Below are 22,380 nucleotides of genomic sequence, written 5' to 3' on the forward strand. Positions count from 1 at the left end.
AACTGAAGAATCTCTAAAAGGGATAAAGTCAAGTACCAAACACAAACTGCTTTGATACTGCAGAGCCCATTTCAGCCTGTCTAAGCTTAAAAGTGACCATTTAAATGCTGAAGTGGGAGTTCAAGGAAACAAATTCAAGCTGTTTTTCACTTGAGCCTCAGTTCTCAGTGACGCACCACCTCTGACAACATCTTTGGTCTGCCTAGACTTTCTTTTGTCTTGGTGAATGAATGGTGAATGAGTCCAGTCTATCCCTGTGTGACTGCAGTTTCCCACTATGGCAACTTAGCCTAGCTCTGCAGCTCCTCTGATCTAAGCAATGTTTCCTGGTGCCCAACATTTCTCAATGCAGGGATTGTTAGTACGACTCTACAATTATGTTTGTTTTATTAGGAGCTTTTTTTTTTTTTTCACACAAAAGGCCCCTGACTGTATAGAAGTGCACGGTGTCTTGTCCTTTCCCATCAGCCTTCAGGAACAAATTGCTGTGCTGTTGCACACCAGGGACCCAATCACCAAATCTCTTTAATAAGGCCCTGGGCAGCTACTTGGAGTTTGGTAACAAAACAGTTCTCACGGGTCCAACTCCACTACTGGAAAACTACCTTCCATATCCAGTACATTACAGGAGTATTTATATGTTGTGTGAGGATGGTCTGAGTTTGAGAAGGGGGATGCAGGAAACTCTGAGGTCAGCTCCGAAAGTCTTGGAGGTGTTGCCTCATTGGATATTTCTGACTAAATGGTAGATGGAAAATGGGACATAGATACTGTCACAATATAATTTGTTTGTAGCCTGCCAGGACAAGAAAAATTGCTAGAAAATCTCCTGAAACAAATTTCTATGCAACAAGAAACTTAAACAAGAGTAGGATGTGGCAATTACAAGCAGAAGGAATAAGAGTGGAACAATGCCATGTCAGATGATAAGTAGAAACAAATTTGAAGTGAATGATTATAAATGTTTTCAGAAGACAAATGCTGTGGAGTTCAGACTTGGAAGTTCATGTTGTAATATTTAGTAACTGGGTACAGTAGTAGCGTGCTTGTTGTTTTTTGTTTGTTTGTTTGTTTAATCTCATCTTTGCCTGTGTTTTTCATATCAGCCATGGCATATTAAAGCACGTGTGTGGTTCTGTTCATCCATGTGAAAGGCTGAGAGAAATGCTTGGTAATCAGTTGAAAAATGTACAGAAATACGTAAATGCTACTGTAACATTTTGGCCAGTTGGATCCTTTCAGGCAGCTTCATTTAACATTGATTGCATTATAGACATCCAGCATGGGACAGGTGTCTGCTCTCCATTTATACTCAGACAGGTGTGCTGTCTTCTAGCGTATAAGCACATCACTGTAGTGTGATGTTCTAAACAAGGTAAACTGAGCCATACCTTTAGAGTGTTTATTTCTCTTCATTGACTACACAGGGAGCCAGTGCTGTGATGCCTGTACTGCAGGTGTCTGTCTAGTACAACATGGGGGGTCACTACGGACAGATGGCTAGTCATCCCCTCTGCAGCTATGCTAGCTCTGGAAGATTACTGAGCCCTCGGGAGAGAGGACAAAGTGGGACCATTTCTAGACTAGTGTTGTGATTTTCAGTCATATATTCTGAGTTATGCATGAGGCAATCCTGTTTGATGGGAAAGAGAAGCACTCTGAGAACTACTGCAAAGTGGTGGAGAATAGAGTAGTAACCAAAGAAATTGCTCAGGTATTAGCAAAAGGTAAGAGGCATGTATCAAAGGCATCAAATGCTTTCTTAACAGTAGTCTTCTGCTTGCTGACTTATAAACTCTCAGAGAAAAATAAGCAGCTGAAGAATTTCCTGGTGTGATTGTGAATGAAAATGAGCATTTTTCTGTGGATCATATTTTAACCTCTGCAAAACAGTGTATACATCCACTGAAGAACTTTAAAGATGTCTCTGAGTAACACAGAGGCAGCATAGAATGCATGCAGTGTTTTGCAGCTTATGCTGTGTTAGAAAATACATTCTTCAGAAGAGCGTGTTCTGTCAACACCAGGCCTAAGACAGCAGTCAAGCTACCAGACAACCGCTAGCTCAATGGAGAGGAATACCAGTGAGGAACCTCCCAGGCCTGGCTTCTGTGCATGTATCTCTAGTTTCAGAGCTGACAAGCTAACTGGAGAACCCTTTTGTCAATTTAAAGGAAAGCAATTAGGAACAGAGCATGGAACAGCTCATGGTTCAGCCATATATTGTAGACGTGATGCTTGGGCATGGCAAGTGCTTGCCTTCCGTGATGGCACTTTATACTCCCAGTGGGTGAAAGGATGGTAATAGTGTTTTTCCAGCGTTCATGTCTCTCATCCTATGAAAGAAGAATGTGACTCCTCCCTGACAGAATGGGAGTATGCACTTTGTCATATCCACTACAAAGCAGAAAACAGTGGTCAGAGTAAGTTCAGGGATGAGGGACCAGAAACCTGACAAGGGAGTGGGAAGACGGGAGATGAGAGGCAGCAAGTACTCTCTGCAAACTCTCACTGTAATTCATGATGTGACTCTGCTTTCTGTAGCAGGTAGAATAGGAGTAATGCATCCTTCCCTCATCATCCATGAACCTTGGAGCACATCTCCTTCTCTTCCTGGCCAGCCCATGACTTCGTGCCCACACCCGCACCGTGGAAACCTGATGCAATGACACTAGGAAACTTCTCCAGGGTGACTGAATTTATCCTTCTTGGGCTTTCTGATACAAGGGAGCTGCAAATCCTCTTCTTTGCCTTCTTTTTCCTGGCCTATGCCATGGTTCTCCTGGGGAACCTTCTCATTATTGTGACAGTCAAAGCTGACCCCAAGCTGTCCTCACCTATGCACTTTCTGCTCTGCAACTTGTCCTTCATAGATATCTGTTGCACCTCTGTCACCTCTCCCAGGATGCTGGTGGACCTGCTCTCACAAAGGAAGACCATTGCCTTTGAGGACTGTATAGCCCAGCTGTTTTTTCTGCACTTTGTTGGGGCAACAGAGATGTTCCTCCTGACAGTGATGGCATATGACCGCTACACTGCCATCTGCAAGCCCCTGCGCTACACAGTCATCATGAGCCGGCAGGTATGTTGGGTCCTGGTATTCGCCTGCTGGGCTGGGGGCTTCCTCCACTCTATCGTCCAGACACTACTCACAATCCAGCTCCCCTTCTGTGGCCCCAATGCAATAGACAACTACTTCTGTGATGTGCCTCCTGTCATCCGGCTTGCCTGCATGGATGTCCATGTCACTGAGTGGCTCATGGTCTCCAACAGTGGCTTAATATCCCTGGTTTGTTTCCTGGTGTTGGTCACATCTTACACGTTCATCCTGGTCACAGTCAGGGTCCGCTTCACTGAGGGGCACTGGAAAGCACTTTCCACGTGTGCCTCACACTTGATGGTCGTCACGCTTTTCTTTATACCCTGCATCTTCATCTACCTCCGGCCCTTCTCTAGTTTTTCCTCCGACAAGCATATCTGTGTGATCTACACTGTCTTCTGCCCAGTGATGAACCCACTCATCTACACCCTGAGGAATAATGAGGTGAAGGCATCCATGTGGAAACTGTGGCAGCGCTGCAGATTCTTCTGAGACAAACCAGCTGTGCAGAAAACCTGGACTTACCTTCCTACAGACTAGTGGCAGATCAGGATATGGGAACAGTGTTGGAATTCAGCATGTAGGGCAGTATCTAAAACCCAAAGGATGTTTAGTTCCAGTTCAGGAATTTACCCGACATTGGTTTCTTCAGAGCAGTAGACTTCATCGATACTGTTGTCTGTTTTATGGGCTCTAGGTCTCCTTAGTCCACCCCTGAATTTGTCACTGCTGCAGCACAAATGAGAGATTTTTAAGGTTGTTGCTCTTCACAGTGCTTTGCAATTATAATTGCAGTTTCTGATAGTGATTAGAGCATCCTCCTCTGCACCCTCAAAGAGAAGTAAGGAGGACCAGGCTTGAGTAGAGAAGATTTGATGGTATTATACATTGAGCCTTGTGAAGCAGTGAGTGAATTAGAAGTTTTTCTTGGGCAGAGCTCAGATGTTTGGGATGAAATTCCAATGGAAAAGGATTTATGCTGTGGGATAAAGCAGAGTCTAAAGAAAAACCATTTAATCGCTGGATCTGCTCAAGTGGGAATTATTGAGCAACTTCTGAATACTGATTGGAAAAAGTGAACCACCATTACGCAACAGAACTTGTGCTAACATTTCTACTGTTTATTAAGAAACACGATGAACTTCTTCAGGCACGGATCATTCTGTTCCTTGAACTGAAAAGTAGAAAGATCTGAATAACTGTGGTTTTTGTCAGTGTCTTTTCTTTTCCTTTTGTCTTTCTTTTGCTTTTCTGTGTTTGTTTCCATAACGTTTGTCTGTTTCTTGTAACAATGGATGAACTCTTCTCATCACCACAACCCATTCTCTGTCACAGCAGGTGACTACAACCTGTTCAAAAATGTTTCAGACCCCATCTTAAGATATTACCAGCTGTTATCACACCAACCTGGTGAGAGAGGGGTTCTGGAGCCTGAGTGATTCCTCCTTCCACTGTTTGTGAAAGAAGAATCATTTCTTCTATGTCAGCTCTGAAACAGGTGTGTGGAAAAGAAGTCCGTACTATCTACAGAGGCTGATTTAGGCCTCTTGATTCTGACTGATTCTTGGTTTTGGGACTGCTTCTTATAGGCATTTTCCAAATTATCTGAAGTAACAGAGACAAAGCCTGCTTACTCTTAAAATTACTTAAATTTAGCAAAGCGCCATTTCAGGACAAAGTGGAACTAGATTATTACAGGCTAGGAATCCCAGACAAGCCTTATTCTAGTTTTAGTAGCTCCCAGCACTGTAAAAATAAAAAGCAGCTGCAGAAGGGCTTGCATAAGGTTAACAATGGAACTTTTATGTGTAAATGCAGGCATCAGGAGGTCAACGTTCTTTAGGGAAATCTAGCAAGTAACCCGCTCCATGCTAGAAAGACTTACAAGCAGTTACACGGCAGCTTATGTTTGTGTCATAACAGAAATTCTGAAATGAACTTTGAGGTTATTTCCCAACTTGGAAAGCAAGCAACTCTGCCTGTGTTGAAATCCAGTGCTATAGCAGAATTAAGTGGTGCACGAATGTGTTTCATCATAAGGAAGAAACTGCAAATGGGAAACAGTTATTTCACCACTAGTATTCAAGGCCTGGAAAACCAAGTTTCCTACTAACCTACTAACCAGTGTGAATATTGAATTCCCTCCCACCAGAAGCAAGAGTTAGTCTTTTTTTTTTTTTTTTACCTTAGTATGTATTATGTGTGAAAGACCTTTAGGGCAACTGAATAGGATGGCTATACCTGACACAATCGATACTTCATAACGCATCAAAAAGTAATGGGTCTATGTTTACATTCCTTCAGTCACTGGAACCCCCCAGTTTGAAGGACAAGGTGTGCATTTTTGATTTCTTCGCTTTAGCTTTTGGTGATGTAAGGTCTATGATCTCAGGCGTAATTATCTTATTTGGTGTTGTACATCTGATCTTCTTTATACTTAACAAATATGATTTGCATCCTAGAGTATGACCAGATCTATTCTCAGAGAAGGTGAGTAGTACTTGAGAAGTACTTTTTTTTTTTTTTTTGACCATAAGGGAAGCTTAGAATGATGAGGTCAGAGGGACTCACTTCCACTGCATTTTTGGATGATATAAATCAATGTGCTTATCCATAGTTGGAATAACTTGGAACACCCTGTTGCTGAAGCTTATAGGTAGATTCACACTTAGCTATTTGAGCAGAATATGTCTGATATCTTTTTGTCACCACATTAAGATACAATGCAATATTACACAAGATCATACATTATCAACAAGCAGCTGCAGTAAGCAATAAATATCACCATGCAAAGTATTTACAAAATATAAGCTCTTCAACTTATGCGTGTACATCTATATCTGTATCTGAAAATATTAAGAACAAATGTCGAAAAACGGAAACCGTCTAACCAGTTTCACTGGGTGGAATCAGCACGTTCAGAGCAGCACGCCCGGCAGAAAAACTCCCGGCTGCCTGGTGCTGTTACTGCACGTCGGCACCCGGTGCCAGAAGCACGGGGGCTGTGCACCGATGCTTCTTACAGGTGTGCTACAGGTGGCCAAGGTTTCAGTGGTAGGATTTTCTAGACTTAAAAGGATGCAATTTTTTTAACTTTTCAGAAAATAGTAATAATTCTTTCACACAATTAAATTACTGAAATATTACAGGGGACAATATGAAAAGGAAGAACTGCCACAATCCAACATTTTATCTGTGGAGACAGCAACTGTGTTTGGGGAAGAATAAAAAAAAGACACTAGGAGTTTGTGAGCTGTCTTCAATAAGCGAAATCTCCACCTTGCAGTAATTAATTTCTGTACTCCTTCTGCAAACTTAATCCTTTAGGAGGGTAGTAATTATGTGACAAATCCATTAGAAGTTTACCATCTGCCAAGAAGAGAATAGAGTAAGTTTGTGCTAGAGTGACTGAGATTTAGGATTGGATTCACCCCACCTAAATTTAGGCATTCCACTGAAGCATCACATTCCAGTGCTGAGGGGGGTCCAGGTCTCTTAGAGTAAAAGATACCTTTAGAGGGGAAAACAAAACAAAACAAAACAAAACGAACCAGGGATTTTGAAGGTGCAAAATTTGGTGCTGCCTACCAGTAAGCATAAGCAACTGTCAACTGAGTCTGATCTAGTGAATTAAGCTCCCTCAGCACCACTACTGGACAGAGAGACAGGCAGTTCCTGGAAATAATTCACCCCATCCTCAGGAAAAATCACTCTTTGAAGATGCTGGTTTCTTTCTTTCTGATATTCATCAGAATATCAGAGGAAGCCTGGTTAAATAGGTCATTTATGTGCAGTGAGGAAATCCAGTGAGGAAATCTTCCTGTATGTTTTCCCCAAGTGTTTTAACGTTATAAGACACCAGATCCCCAAACTTCTCTGGCATTTTGAAACTAGAAGGGCTTCTTAATCGAAGTGTAATGATGGATCAAAGTCAAACTACGGAGAAGAAGTAAAAATAGTTTAAAATATTGATAGATCAAGATCACTTAAGTCATTGGCAGAAATGGCAGTAACATACAGAAGGCAGTCACCCAGTCTCAGGGCAAATGTGCTGTATTCCACTGGCATTTCCTAGCTCTGTTGAATCTCTGCTTCCTTTAATAAAATCCCTGGTCTAAATAGTACTCTAGTGGTGCTCACTAGAGGGCTCTAGTGACTTGTGTAGGTTAAATTTGCTGCTGGAGGATTAATGGACTTTGAATTTGTCTGAGTGGCCCTGTGTGCTTTTCTGGGTGAACACAAGCAAAAGAATTGATTGGGCAGCCAGTTCAGAGAGGACTGATATGGGAGAGAGTTATTCCTCTCAAAGAGGTGGAAGGGATATAACAAGCTATCTTTGCTGTTACTGTTATTCATTAATCTAAAATTAAAAAAATTAAAAAATAAAAATTAAAAAAATAAAAATTAAAAACCAAGTTTTAGATATTTATGGGGTACCTAATTAGGTTTAAGCTCTAATGGCATATAGCGTCAGCCCCTATTCCATGCAACCTTACAGTGAATTCAGCCTGTGAAGTGTTTGTTGGCTTCCCTAAAGGTGTAGAAATTTGGTATATCCACTCCAGGTTACATCTCAGTGCTAGTATTGCTAAGTGCTGAACTTGCCATTGGATGCTACAGTGAAACAAGTCAGTCCAGGAGTGTTTTTTAAAAAGTAAGAACTATGGCAAATGCAAAAGGGGTGTGTGGGGGGGGGGGAAGGAGGGTGGGAAATTTAGGTGGCTGATCTGTAAGTATTTCTGCATTTCTCTGTCATACCAATCTTTAAGTACTCAAGATTTATCAACTGAAAATAATTGGGAATGTAATCATCTCCCAGGACTGACTTGTGGGAAAGATGTCTGCATATCTGCATGGGGGTGAAGGTAGACTGAAATAGCAGCAGGCAGTACTGTGGTTAAACTGAAGGGTCTCAGCTAGACTTTGGGGACCAGTCACAGGACGGCCATGACGATGAAGTTTAGGAGCAGAAATGACCCCCTGCAAACCTGTACGTGTCTGCTAAAGATGTGTAGATAGCTTTCTCTTTGCAGTTTCTGACCACCTCACTGTCTGTTATTGCCTGAAACAAGGCAAGTGCTAGTCCCAGGTTGGTGCAGCATATTTTGCTGTTACCACTGCTCAGTCTTTGCTGCTGCCTGTGAAAGCCAGGCCAAGCGCCAGTCCAGACCTCTAGCTGTTTGACTATGCAGTGCCCTAAACGACACTTCTTGCTCTAGTTTAGGGCACTTATTTCCATTAGACACATGCCTTCTACCCCCCCACCATGCTGCAGCATGTCTCCTTTTCCTGCATTGTCCATTCCTCCATCCCAAGCCAGGACCCTTCTGTGTAGCCAAACCCACCCCAGCACAGCAGAGCAATTCCTTCCCCCAAAAGCTTGGGGGCAGCTGTGTGCCTTGCTCTGCCAGCTCAGCTACATCTTGGCACGCACTCTACAGACTTTGCTGGTGTTGCTGGCAGCAGCTGGTTCAGCCTCCCAGCTGTGTAGGTTCCCTCATCCCTGGCCTGTGAAGATGGCCTTGCAGCAAGTCGGGTTGCCCTTGCTCCTGAGCTTTTAGTCTGAACTGTGCTGCAATATAATGAGGCCAGAGTGGTGTCTCTGCGTGTTTTCATGTTGCGTGAATGTATTTGGTAGTGCCAAAGGTCTTTTTAGAACAGGAGACTGAGACCTCTATCTCCAAATAGCTAGTTACCAGCCTTTGTTGGTGTATGTGGGTTGATATGTATGGAGAGACGGGTTGGAGACACCCTTGTACTTTGGTACAGTAGGGAAAATGGCAGAGGAAATTATGCTTCGGGAGCCTTGATGGAACTAAAGGGTAATTATGGAGCAGAGTTTGGGATACAAGCTGCCCTGGCAGCTTGTATATCCTTTGAATGTCCTTGGGAATATTCAAAACCTGCCTGGACACAGTCCTGGGCAATCAGCTCTGCCTGACCCTGTTTGAGCAGGGGCAATGCATGATCTCAAGATGTCTCTTCCAACCTCAGAGACTTCATGAATTTGTGATTCTGTAGCTTGTTTTAAGAGACAGCCCTGAAGAGCTGGAACTTACTGTTCATACCGAGGAGACAGGAGAACAAGGGCACAATTGCCGGTTTTGGGAGGGGGCTCTTCCTTCCCCTCCCTGCTCTTTTAGTAACCACCTTCCTCTGCCACCCACTACATTAGTCAGGATCCTGCTGTGATGGAGTCATGGCCATTTTGGGCCATTGTTAATCTACTGCTTAAGGCAATCTGTTTCTACCCTGCTACATCTTGGGTGCAGACCAAAGTAGGCAGCATTAACACATTGGGCATGATGAGAGAGAGACCCTTGGGCTGGTAAGTGGGTAGATTTTTGAGACGTACATGTTCAGTCTCTAGTTTGTTCTAGTTTAGTCTCAGTCTCTTTCTGAGATCTTTGAGAAAACTGAAGGTTTGATCCTGTCTTTCCATCACATGGCATGGTATAAGGCTGTGGAACAAATCCCATGAATTTTAAAGCTGAAAAGGACCTTGCCATTTGTCTGTGGAAGCGGTGGCACCTGGACCTCCTACAGGACGTATGCTGTCACATTTCAACTATTTTACTGTAAAAGTTTTCCTCGTATGAGCTAGTCTGTTCCACAGACTGTGTCAACAAACATTTGAGTTCAGCACAGGATTTCCAATTGCCTTTTTTTTCCTGTGTTAAGCTATGTCCCATGAAGAAGAAATGTTTATGGTGGGAGGCAGAAGGGAGGGACTGTGTAAAAGATGCACATCAGGCTGATAACTCTTAGTGGCTGACTAACAATTTTTGACAGATGATAATGTACTATTAGAACCAGTGCTGAATTTCAGTTGTTTCTTTAGTCTGTAATTGTCAAACTGTAATTTCCTACTTTTTTTTTTCTTTTTTTAAGGCTCCACATTTCCTCTAGGGGAAATTTCTGCTATGTCCTTTGCTATTCTATGAGGAAACACAGTACAAATTACTACACATATTTGAAGCAATCACTCAGATTTTTTGACAAGGAAGTCAAATGCAAACACCGTTCAGTTTTTGGGAGCACGTGTCTCAATACTCAAGGCAAACTATTTAATATAATTTGTTTGTCTCTGCGGGAAATGACTTGGGATGATTCTAATAAAGTCTCAGTAGATGCAGTTTAAAAAGTTGGTGCCTGACAAGCTGCAATGACGTAACTTGGCAAGAGAGTTTAAGTGTGTTTAAATTGGCTCCACTGCGCATCGTTAGACTCTCAAGCTTTCTCTCCTGGAAATTAGCAGCTCTCTGAGCATACAGCCAGGTTTGATTATGGCTCTAATCTAGGGGAAAGTGAGAGACTGTCTCAAAGGAAAAATGTCCTGTGAAAACTAGAAGGATTTCTACAGTGCTTTGGTTGCATCCCAAGACAAGGGACGGGATTCTTGCCTAACCCATTGAATTGAAAGATTACAGGTCAAGCAGAGCTAGCTGCATGCCCCTGTTAGGGGCTGGCTTTAAAACTGCTTGGACCGGGCTGTTTTCAATACTTCTCAACTTTTCTAAACTCAGAAACGGTTCTTGAGGAAGATGAGGCCAATTCAGAGCTGTCACTGTCCTCTCCAGCTGCCTAGGGCTCCTGTTCTGCAGACCTTTTCTGGGGGAGCTCGTTCTTCCCAGATCCTGGCAAATATGAGTCAATGTCTTGAAGAGACTCCCAAATTCTGAATTTAATTTTAGAAGAGACAACATGGTCAGAGTGTGCCATTGCACATCTGCAATGTGAATTGCAGTGTGGGATTATTCCCTTGTCAAGCGTGAAGATAGGAGGATTCCCTCCAAGGACCTTTTCCCTCTATCAGAAACATGAATGGCCAGTAGAGAAAAAAGACCATTTTCATCTTCACAGTTAAAGGCAGCAGCTGAGTCTGTCATCAGTCTTGGGTCACGGTAAGCATTACTAGCTGGAGACCTGACAAATCTTATTAATCCCACAGTTAGACAAAGTGATTTGATTTTGACTTATTTTAGGGACGGTCCTGCCATGAAAAAGATTCGTAATAAAGAGTTTCCACTGTACTACGTATAACCAGCATCTTAGGTATACGGTACAGTAATGTCTGGGGGAGTTACACCATCCAAGTATCTCCAGACTGCTTTGAGGCATTAGAAGGTGAGGAAAACTACCTGAGAAAATTGATTTTTCCCTTGAGGCAGAATAACACCTTTTCTACAAGCACTGTCATGTATGGGCATTTGATCATAAGGCCTATTTTTCCCTGAGCAATATTTCAGAGTTGCTGCAATTACTGCCCATGTACCGAATATTTCAGCGTCCAGTTTATGCAGAGGCTAGTAAGGCTAGTCTTACAAAACATTTATGTAAAATTCACTAGGCCTTGGTAAGCATATGGCAAACAAAGCTGACTAAAATAATGTTATGACATAGGCATGGCTAAGGAATCTCTTGGTAATTGCTGATGGCTTTCTTGAGAGCTTTAAGATGCATTAGCATGCGGTACATGATAGTGCCTGTGACCTACACATGCCACTATAATCTTGGGGGTCAGTAGTATCATATTTGCTAGCCTAGTTATTTGTAGTCTTGGACTAAAAACATCACAAATGACCTCACTAAATGGAAAGCCTGATCAGAGTAGGTTAACAGCATAGCTCACATACTGTCCTGTGCTTCTACTAGTAATAACCTAATTCAGCTAAGAGTATCCCTGCAGTAGCATGAGCAGCACATCTGAGGACCAGGTGTGGAATTGAGCCAGCAGCCCAAAGTGCTCTTGATGGTGCTGGTTGACTGCCACTTAGATGGGCCAATGCATCCATGGTAAAAAAAAGTGTTTCAGATATGATGTGAAACTCTCCTTAAAGGGGTCTATACTTATACACATTACTTATACCACTGCTTTTTAGAAGTCTGCCTTTTGGTGAGATAGCAGGCTACCACGAGTACATGATGCTGGTGGCTTGCAAAGAATAGTTGAGCAGAATATCAGACAATGTTGTACTAAGGACTGATTATCAACACTGGACTTTAAACATGAGGTCTGAGATTTTAAATACCAGGAAGTAGTAAATAGCCCACACTTAGGTAGGAGGCCCCTTTTTTGTGGCCAGTACTGACACGTCCATCACTTGACTGGTGGTACAACAATGTTCTTTGGAGCCCTGTAGCGCGTCCAGATTTTGCATTGCAATATCGCCCTCCAGTGGCTCTTCGACAGAAAGATGGGAACCTGCAAAGAGCTTTCAGTTAGTGGAAGTGGCATTATGCCAGTTTAGGAGGATGAGAGAGAGCGCAGTTCTAGTTTTGCTCATAGGTGTGGATGCAGTTGATCTTCGGTGTATGTATTGCCAACCTCTGGGTTTATTACAAAATGATTAGCTCCATTCTTTGTTGCAAAACTTCACCAGAAGTATGATGTCTGATGATCCTAGGGCTCCCTGCAGTACACAGAGGCAGACTGGGACAACAGAAACTTCTTCCAGCCAAAGGTCTATACAACCATTGCAGGACAGGCCTGTGGTTTGTAATCTTTGGAGAGCTCCTTTTTATCTTGTGATGTACAAAATTAAGATTCCTATGTATGAGTCCCATGCTGCAAAGATTGTGAACAGGCTTTAAGAATGATTGACAAACAATATCATTCATGTTAACATTGTAGAAGTTATGGGCAGGTAATGCTGGAAAAGAAACAGGTAAGCCACTCCATACATCACATGGAAAGTGGTGCTTCAATAACTGAACGCACGGATGCTTTCTGGAACAAGAGGAAAATCGTTTTTTGCTCTCCAAGGTAATGCTGGTAACTTATGTTCATTCTTACACCAGGGTACACATCTGTTTCAACTAGTGCATGGATTTCACAAGTCTATCTTAAGTCATTTCTGTAGGGGCTATAGTTAAAAGGCTGCTCCCATACAGGAATCAGAGATGGCCCATAAAATCCACATGGAGGGTGTTTGTGCTGGCACATGGTGCCGTGATAGCTGCCTTGCAGTGCTTCACAGCTGCTCCACTGCTGTCATTTAGGTTCTCCTCTCTACCCTTCAAAGAAACCCTGAATGTGTGTTACCACTGCCCTCTTTTCAGGTATACTTTTCTGCAGAGGAGCTGTTGCCAAATTTATTTTGACCTTTTTATGTGTAGGTGAGATTTCAGGCATCAGATCAAGACAAGTTAATTTGAAAACAGTTTGTGATCAAGTCTCTTTAAGGCAGTACTATAACTTAAAAAATCAGAACACTGGACCCTTGTGATATGTAAAACTTCAATAATCTGAAATGACACCTGGTAGGACCCAGGGAAAATGATGACATCTATTCCTCTTCCTGAGGAGACTCAAGTATCAAACCACAGCTCTAGGGGAAGGTTCTACAACATGAAGGTCATGGGAATCAGAGGATTCAGAGAGGAAATTGTTTTATCACATTTCTAGCTCCCCTTGACTCTTTGACAACACGCTGAAAGAGCCTCATATGCACTAAAGGAAGCATCCAAGAAAACCTCAGAGACGCTTGTCCCCAGACACATCCTCAGCACATATTTATAAAGCCTCATTGAAAAAGAGACTTACTTTTGTAGTCGGGCTATCATTTTTGCCAGTGCTTGCAGATGATCTTTAAAGTTCTCTTCCAACTCAAACCATTCTGTGATTCTATGTATGAGTATGTCTGTGCTGCTAAATTCAGACTCATCACTTCCTTGATAGATTGGTGTTCCTAAATCTACAGTGAAATCATTTTTCTTCTGACATGCAAATATTTTAATCAGATGTAGAAGGAAGAAAAAGGACAGTGACGTTTCCTGGAGATACAGACCACTGTATATTACCAGCAATTAATTCCTTGTTGCAGTGAGTATTTGTGTGTTTCCACTGTGTTTCAGCTGAATAACCTCCGAACTCTAAGAACAAGTGATGCTCTGATTTAAAACACCATATGCCTTTTATTCATGCTGGCCTAGATATTTCTTATGGTGTTTTAAGCTCTGACCTTGGTCCCTTTCAAGATGGAAGCAAGCTTCTGTGAGAATGAGACAACAGCCACGCCTATCTCAAATGGGATATCAGTCTCCTATTTTAGTTGTTTCTCTGTATCCCTTATGAATGAGACTGTGTTATGATATTCACACCATCTCATCATTGTGCTTTGGTTTGCAAGTAAGGAGGTACTTGTGTTGTGCCTTGCTTTATCTCTCTCTAGAACTACTGTGTAAATTATTTCCACGAATTATGTTTAATGTAGCAATGTGCTATCTCCTTAAACTTTGCTGAATTGGGAGAAAGAAAAAAAAACATCCAGTCGGATCCTGAAAGTATTAATATTGATGTGAAAGCCTAATGGGTAAAGTTTATAGAGAAGAGGAAGATCTTTAATTAGATACTGGGTTATATCCCTTTTTTATCCCACTGGATAAAGCTGAAAAAAATAAATGTATTCTGGGTATATCCTTTCTGCTGATAACCAGGGTTTTAATTCCTCTGTGACAGCATTACTCACTTAAAAATTAGGTCTTTAGTTTCTGTTAGTAACCCAGACTTCTTTGGAGATGGTAGTATCATAAAATTTATATTGAAATGGTTTTTAGAGATCTGGATTCCTACCCCTCCCCTGTTCAGAGTACAGCTGCTTTCAAAGCCCAGTTGGGCTGCTTGGAGCCATGTTCAACCAAGCTAGTCACCACAGAGGGGAGGTATCTTTGTGTTCAACTTTTCAGCTCCCCAGTCTGAGAAGATGACTTGCACTCAAAGATTTAAACTTTTTTGATTAATCACTGTTAAGCTTAATACTATTTTTTGCCTTTTGTCTTACGTATATGCGAGCAAAATTCAGATGTTGAGTGTGGTGATGCAAACTTACAAATGTATTTGAACTGCAAAAGAGATTAAAAAAAAGCACACTGTTTAGAAGGAAGTGAAATTTTGACTGTTACACCTTTTTTTTTTCTTTTTATTTGTTCTTTTTTTTTTTCCAGGTACACCTCTGTAATCATTTCCACAATGAAAGATAAAATGCACAAGGTCAACACATCAACAGTATCTGAATTTATTCTCATAGGCCTTTCTGATGCTCCAGAGGTGCGTTTTTTTCTCTTTGTGCTGTTTTTGATCATCTATTTGGTCACCATGGCAAGCAACATCACAGTCTTTGTTGCCATTAGCACAGATACTCGTCTGCACAACCCTATGTACTTCTTCCTTGGCAACTTATCCCTACTGGATATCTTATGCCCCACTATTACTGTGCCAAAGATGCTGGAGGTCTTGTTGTCTGAGAACAATGTGATTTCATTCAGTGGCTGCATACTCCAGCTGTTCTTCCTCGTTGATGTTGTAGGCACAGAGATTTTGCTCTTGACTGTGATGGCATATGACCGTTATGTTGCCATATGTCAACCGCTGCAGTACGTTAATATTGTGAGTATGAAACTATGTGCTCGCCTCGCCATTGGCACCTGGGTAGTAGGATTTTTTAATTCTCTATTGCACACATCTTTGATTTTTACACTCTTTTTTTGTGCTTCTAATGAAGTTGAGAAATATTACTGTGATATTGCACCTGTGCTGGCCCTCTCTTGCTTACCTACTTACAGCAGGGAACTGGTGATTCTTACAGTAGCTGGGGTCCTTGGAAGCAGTGCCTTTGTGGTCACTCTGGTCTCATATGTCTACATCCTTCTGGCTATCCTGTGCATGAACTCTGCTGAGAGCAGGCACAAAGCTTTCTCCACTTGCAGCTCTCACTTGACAGTGGTATGCCTTTTCTATGGGACTACTATTTGCACGTATGTACGGCCTTCTTCTGCCTACTCACCTGATCAGGATAGGATAGTTTCCATGCTCTATGGGATCCTCACTCCGCTGCTAAACCCCATAATCTACAGTCTGAGGAACAAAGAAGTCAAATGTGCCCTTGGAAGAGTAATCAGCCAGGTGAGAACTACTTTAACAAAATGAGAACATCTTTCCCAGTCTCTGGCCTCCTCTGGAAGCCCAAGCAATTGGATGGGGACTGCTGGTAATGACATCTCCTCTTACTTTAATCATCTAAAAGATAGATGTTGGAATAGAACCTCCTTCTCTAGGCTCCATTTACAATTAAAAGGGAGAGGTATGCATCTCCAGACAGCCAACTGGATGGGTCAAGTCTGGGTCATTATTACAGGAGGAGGTGACCTTGGCTTGTAATCTTTTCCTCCATTGAGCATGGAAGAAGCTTAGGTGAGATCCTTGGTCATAAACACGGCTGTTGCCAGCCAGGTACTGTAGGCACACGTAATGGTGCACACGCTTCTGTTAAAGTAGCTTATAGAACTGTTTCCTCTTACTGACCATTTAATTCCTGTGGAAAAGAATGTAACTGTGTCCTCTGTGGGAGACTGACTGGAGGGAAAGCTCCTTTGCCATCATTTAAGCTCATCAGTCTGGGTGTTTTCAACTGGCATGCCAGTAATTCAGCTTCAATGCCAACAAGCATATCTGGCCATAGCTTGTGCCACATATCTCAGTCTGCCAGCATGTGAATCAGCTCCTACAAACTGGAGGCATCAGCTATGTTGATGTCTATACAGTAAAAGAAATCCTAGAAAACTATAGCAAGTGGGACGATGGGGAGGCTTTTCAGTCACGGTCTTTCTGTGACCACTGTCTGACCACTTAAGACATGACATGAAAGTCTATCCAAGGGCATTTAAGGTTCAAAGCCAAGCTTTTAGAAGCTGCTAAAGCCACCCGTGTAGCCATACCACTACAGAGTTTCCAACAGAGTTCAGTGTGCTGACCTACAGTAATCATGCGATTAAGTCACCTAAGCACAAGTTTTATTGATGACCCAAGGCATCTTTCCTGGTCCCTAGTTTATGCTCAAAAATAATAATAAATACACCCAAAATACTCAGTCCTGTTTCATTTCCACCAGCTGGCTGAAGAGATCAGAAATCCTGTGAAACAGGGGGGTAATTGCCTATTATGTGTAGAGTGACAGGTATTTCCATGGTTTTACCTGTGATTCTTGATCTATGACAATAGAAACGATTTTCCAAAAACAGCCACACTGATTCCTGAGCCATATGACAAATTGCAAGGCATTTATCAATGCCGACAGAGGGACTGTCTGCTCTTCAAAAAATGCACACAGAAAACTTGTTATAGGCTGGCGCACCATTCCCCTTCAATGGTCACTTAACAACTGGTCTGCAGGGTCACAAAAATTACTGTGGAGATGATGTGGGGATGGGGAGGAGCAGCTATGCTGTTTCCTTGCAAATCCAAAGATTCTGGTTGCTAGACCTGGAATTCCGAGATCAGACTTGCTCAGGAAGCATTTCTGTTTCACACCTCATGAGCTTTTTGTCCACTTTATATCCTATATGTTGGATAGGAGAGTAGCGATCAGCCTCATATGTGCTATGGTTCAGCATTAGTGGCCTGTATGTGCCTGGGTGGGCTGGGACAGACCCATTGAAGAGAAATGCCTGCAGAGCAGTGGATGTGAGAGTACTGAGTCAGGCTGTAAAAGGAGAATTCCACAGCTTTGTAGCTGAGGGCAGCCCCAGCCTGCACGGCATGGCCCCAAGCAGCAGTGGTCAGAGGGGTGCTTATGTCTGTGTTCTCCATGCCACAGCTGCACTGTCCAAAAGCCCATCTCCTGTGTGGAGTTCTCAGACCATCTGCTGCATGCCCTGGAACAGACGCTGCATGGCCCATTGAGTTTTGCCCCTGCTTCCACCTCTCGGCAATGGACATGCCAGCACCAAGGCGTATGCGGGGAAATGCTGAGATCTGCATGGCAGCTGCATGGGTGTGATGGTGAAACAGATGTTCCTGAGGCCAACAGTCTGGGCTGAGCTGTCTGAGGATTCAGAGTCACTGCTAGGGCAGAGCAAAGACAATGAGGAAGCACAGCAAGTCAAGGGGAGAGAAGTGGATTCAGATGGGGAAGAAAAACCAAAAAAATGCCCATAAAACAAAGACCACACCCATGCATTAATGACCATGTTTTCTTCTACTCTGGCTAAGGCCCTTCCCTTCCGGAGTGTATTCTGCAAGGGAGGAAAAGGTCATCCTTGCCAGTAAAGCCTAAAAGAAGAGATCATAAGAGTTGTGGTGGTGTACTTGGTGTACTCTACTTGCTCCCACACTCCTCTTCTGTAAGAATATTTGGTATGCTTTTACTGAGAATGCCTCTCAAAGTGTCTCAGTTGAAAAACCTACAGCAAAATGAAAATTCAGATCTTCTGATAGAAGATCTTAAACTGAATCAATTTCTGAAGGAGCCTCCTTTAATTGGGATTAAAGATCAACTGCATACTTTAGGAGAATGAAGCACTGCTGAAGGACTTATTTGGGAAAGATTAAAAGCTGCCTTCAGTTCATTTTGTGGGGCTTAACCACATCATTCAGGGCATAGTGTTTCTTTGTTATAGAAACTGACATAGAAAGTCATCCATGGGGATGAGCACACTGCAGTGGTTGTGCTGCTCTAGACCCTTTACGCTAGGCATGCCTGGTGTTTGTGGGGCCCGCAGCTGCATAATTTGTGGAGGCCAGGGGTGCTTTGTGTCGGCAATATGTTGCACGTTGGTTGTCACGCCTCTCACCCATCCTGGAATGGTTCAGTAGCAGCAGATGTTGGAGCCAGGCCCCCCTTCTGGTGTCTGTTCCCTTTGGATCTGAGGAAAGACCTGCTGTGACCTCCATACCTGTTCTGAATTCATCCTTCATTCCCCTGTATTGGGGAAACTGGTGGAAAAAAACCAAACCTGGTGTTGTTATAGCTTCTCAGACACAGGGTTCTTTCTTACTGAAGGGTCATAGAAGATTCAATGGAATAGGTTATATTTGTTCCTATGTTATCACAGAGCAGCATCTTCAGTGTCATCTTTTCTGGTGACTGGCTTCAATGCTGGTACCCTTTATCCTTAAGCTAAGTACTGTGACTAACTCCTTTTCAACACAAACATCTCTCCACCTAGCTCAGGAAGGCCACACATCAGAAGTTCAACACTCTCTAAAATGCACTCATATATTCATTCTTCTACTGCTTAATGACTCATTTTCACTTGTTCTTTATAAGTTAGTGATACTTCAGTTTTCACCTAAGGATTAACTCAGATTTTCCCAATGAGATTTAAATGAAAAGGTTCTGTCCCACCCATTGTGGAGAAAATATTTTGCTCCTTCCGATTTTTTAGGCATTTTTCAACTATCAGTTAACACAGCAACTTTTCAGGCATAGTATTTTTCCTAGATTGCCTCCTGAATATGGTTAGCTCATTTTTAAAATGATGCTGAATCAAAGAGTTTGTTCTCATGTCAAACAGAATATAGGCAAAACGAAAACTAGGAAACCCAAGTCACACAAACTGAAAAAAGTCAGATTGTTTTAAGCAATACCTGTATTGATATACTAGGGGAGGGGGATGGCGGGAATTCCTCCACACCTGGAATATAGCAAAGTTTTTTTTTGTTTGTTTGGTTTTTTTTACATAAAAATCAGTCTTCTGTATTCATGCTTACCACAGAACTTCTGCTTGCAACCCTGCGACCTTACCAGACACATTTTAGTGTTGTTTGCATTGCTGTTTCTGCTCTTATCAGTAGATCGTCCTGTAAAAGAAATGAGAAAGACTGGGGAGGAGAGATTGTATGACAGATGGACAGCAACTCTTAATGCAGATTTGACTGCAAGGTGTGCAGTCTCTATTGGCTCCAAATGAGAAATTTCTCATCTCTAAAACCTGAAGGGAAGAGCCAGAGAGAGCTTACTTGCAGAAGAGGGAGCTCTCGTACTCCTTATCAGAAAGGAGGTATTTTTTAGCAGTTAACGTGCACATTCACATACTTGTGCTCTGTTTGGGGGTAGGATTCCTGGTCGGTCACAGTCTCTGAACCTGAGACAAGGCAGAGAAGGGCCATTAGAATTTACTTTCATTTCCTACAGATGTAGCCTGTCCTCTCTTCTCCTGCATTTAGACAAATGGACTTTATTCCTCTCAGAGTTGAAAAGAACTTTTTTTATTTTTTTTTTTCCCAAGTGATCCTTTGTATGTGTGTGTTTGTTTGTTTGAGTTGTTGTTCTGTTACTTGGACTTCCGTTACTCTGTTATCATGGACCAAAAAAACTAATTTTCTGCACCGGGGAGGGAACCACTGTAAATGAGGAAATGCGTGTTTCTGTTCAGGAGGGAAGAAATCTCTTTTTCTAAACTGGTCAGAAACCGCGTAGTAGTTCCAGTCCCATCAACCTTTTGTAGTCTTCTGAGAGTCCAGCACATGCAAGGCTGAATTAATCCCTGGAGAAATGATACTTGGGTCTTGCTTTATGTCCTTTTCTGCTATGTCCTTTGCTATTCTATGAGGAAACACAGTACAAATTACTACACATATTTGAAGCAATCACTCAGATTTTTTGACAAGGAAGTCAAATGCAAATACCGTCCAGTTTTTGGGAGCCCGTGTCTCAATACTCAAGGCAAACTATTTAGTATAATTTGTTCGTCTCTGCGGGAAATGACTTGGGATGATTCTAATAAAGTCTCAGTAGATGCAGTTTAAAAAGTTGGTGCCTGACAAGCTGCAATGACGTAACTTGGCAAGAGAGTTTAAGTGTGTTTAAATTGGCTCCACTGCGCATCGTTAGACTCTCAAGCTTTCTCTCCTGGAAATTAGCAGCTCTCTGAGCATACAGCCAGGTTTGATAATGGCTCTAATCTAGGGGAAAGTGAGAGACTGTCTCAAAGGAAAAATGTCCTGTGAAAACTAGAAGGATTTCTACAGTGCTTTGGTTGCATCCCAAGACAAGGGACGGGATTCTTGCCTAACCCATTGAATTGAAAGATTACAGGTCAAGCAGAGCTAGCTGCATGCCCCTGTTAGGGGCTGGCTTTAAAACTGCTTGGACCGGGCTGTTTTCAATACTTCTCAACTTTTCTAAACTCAGAAACAGTTCTTGAGGAAGATGAGGCCAATTCAGAGCTGTCACTGTCCTCTCCAGCTGCCTAGGGCTCCTGTTCTGCAGACCTTTTCTGGGGGGGCTCGTTCTTCCCAGATCCTGGCAAATATGAGTCAATGTCTTGAAGAGACTCCCAAATTCTGAATTTAATTTTAGAAGAGACAACATTGTCAGAGTGTGCCATTGCACATCTGCAATGTGAATTGCAGTGTGGGATTATTCCCTTGTCAAGCGTGAAGATAGGAGGATTCCCTCCAAGGACCTTTTCCCTCTATCAGAAACATGAATGGCCAGTAGAGAAAAAAGACCATTTTCATCTTCACAGTTAAAGGCAGCAGCTGAGTCTGTCATCAGTCTTGGGTCACGGTAAGCATTACTAGCTGGAGACCTGACAAATCTTATTAATCCCACAGTTAGACAAAGTGATTTGATTTTGACTTATTTTAGGGACGGTCCTGCCATGACACAAAAGGTGGGCAACAAAGCCTCTCTCCATCCAAACAGTTGCCCCTGTGCCATCTCACTGAATTCAGAGATGTGGTCATGACTTCTCATTTCTACTGTCAGGAACTGCCAAGCCTGAGATAGCTCAAATCCAGCTAACTGGTGCACATCTGTATTCTCCAAATAGATGAGATTTTGTTTTGTTTTGAGAAAATGACTGTTTCATCATAAAATATGATGTAAAACTGTAACTTTCAAGTGTGCATCCTCAGCTAGGAATTTCTTGTGGAGGCCACAGCAAAATGAGCAGGGTGAGTTGTAGCAGGTGACTTTGGATGACTGAGCTATTTGGATGAAAAAGATTCATAATAATGAGTTAAAATTAACTCTATCTTAGCTGAAGCCAGGACATATATCCACCCCTTATTCCATACCATTTATGTCATGCTCAGGTTACACCCTTTCCAATACATTCCAATTAATCACCGTTTTCATCTATGGTATAAAGAATATCCACGGAGTTTACATAGTCCATGACTGACTTCGGGCTCCATCTGTCACAGCAGTCTTTCAGGGCAGAAGAGGTGGTGTGTGATGTTGGATCGTCACACGTTGTAGCCCGTTCTCATTCCATCACATCTCTGTGCTTGTCCAACTCTATCAGAATTCATTCATTATTATCTGCATAGCTGTTACTGTGATACCATTAATAGGACATTGACATATAGCAATCATGGTAGTGATGACATACAGTATTATATAATAATTAACACACTACAATAATTATATATATATATATTATATATATATATATAATTAACATACCCATGGGCTATTCTCACCCAGCGTTAAATCCCCTTGAGGTACACACCGGACCTCCCCATTCTTCTGCATTACCCACCAAGTGCATCC

General features: G+C 42.4%; 1 protein-coding gene across 1 annotated transcript; it reads left to right on the forward strand.

The window, feature by feature from the left end:
• Positions 1-2: 2 nt before the first annotated feature.
• Positions 3-19,545, forward strand: LOC308196585 (uncharacterized protein). The gene is made up of 3 exons (XM_080595723.1): positions 3-3,578; positions 13,844-13,925; positions 15,047-19,545. The coding sequence occupies exons 1-3, from the start codon at positions 2,666-2,668 to the stop codon at positions 16,026-16,028; spliced, it is 1,977 nt and encodes a 658-aa protein (XP_080451849.1). The 5' UTR covers positions 3-2,665; the 3' UTR covers positions 16,029-19,545.
• The last annotated feature ends 2,835 nt before the right edge of the window (positions 19,546-22,380 follow it).

Source organism: Anser brachyrhynchus (genome assembly GCF_964034855.1).
Source record: "Anser brachyrhynchus genome assembly, chromosome: 5".
NCBI classification, from domain to species: domain Eukaryota; kingdom Metazoa; phylum Chordata; class Aves; order Anseriformes; family Anatidae; genus Anser; species Anser brachyrhynchus.

Coding starts and splice junctions, on each gene's coding strand:
- LOC308196585 (XM_080595723.1), top strand. CDS start 2,666: ATGACACTAGGAAACTTCTCCAGGGTGACTGAATTTATCCTTCTTGGG. Junction 3,579..13,843: donor GTGGAAACTGTGGCAGCGCT/GCAGATTCTTCT, acceptor TATTTTAATCAG/ATGTAGAAGGAAGAAAAAGG. Junction 13,926..15,046: donor GCAATTAATTCCTTGTTGCA/GTGAGTATTTGT, acceptor TTTTTTTTCCAG/GTACACCTCTGTAATCATTT.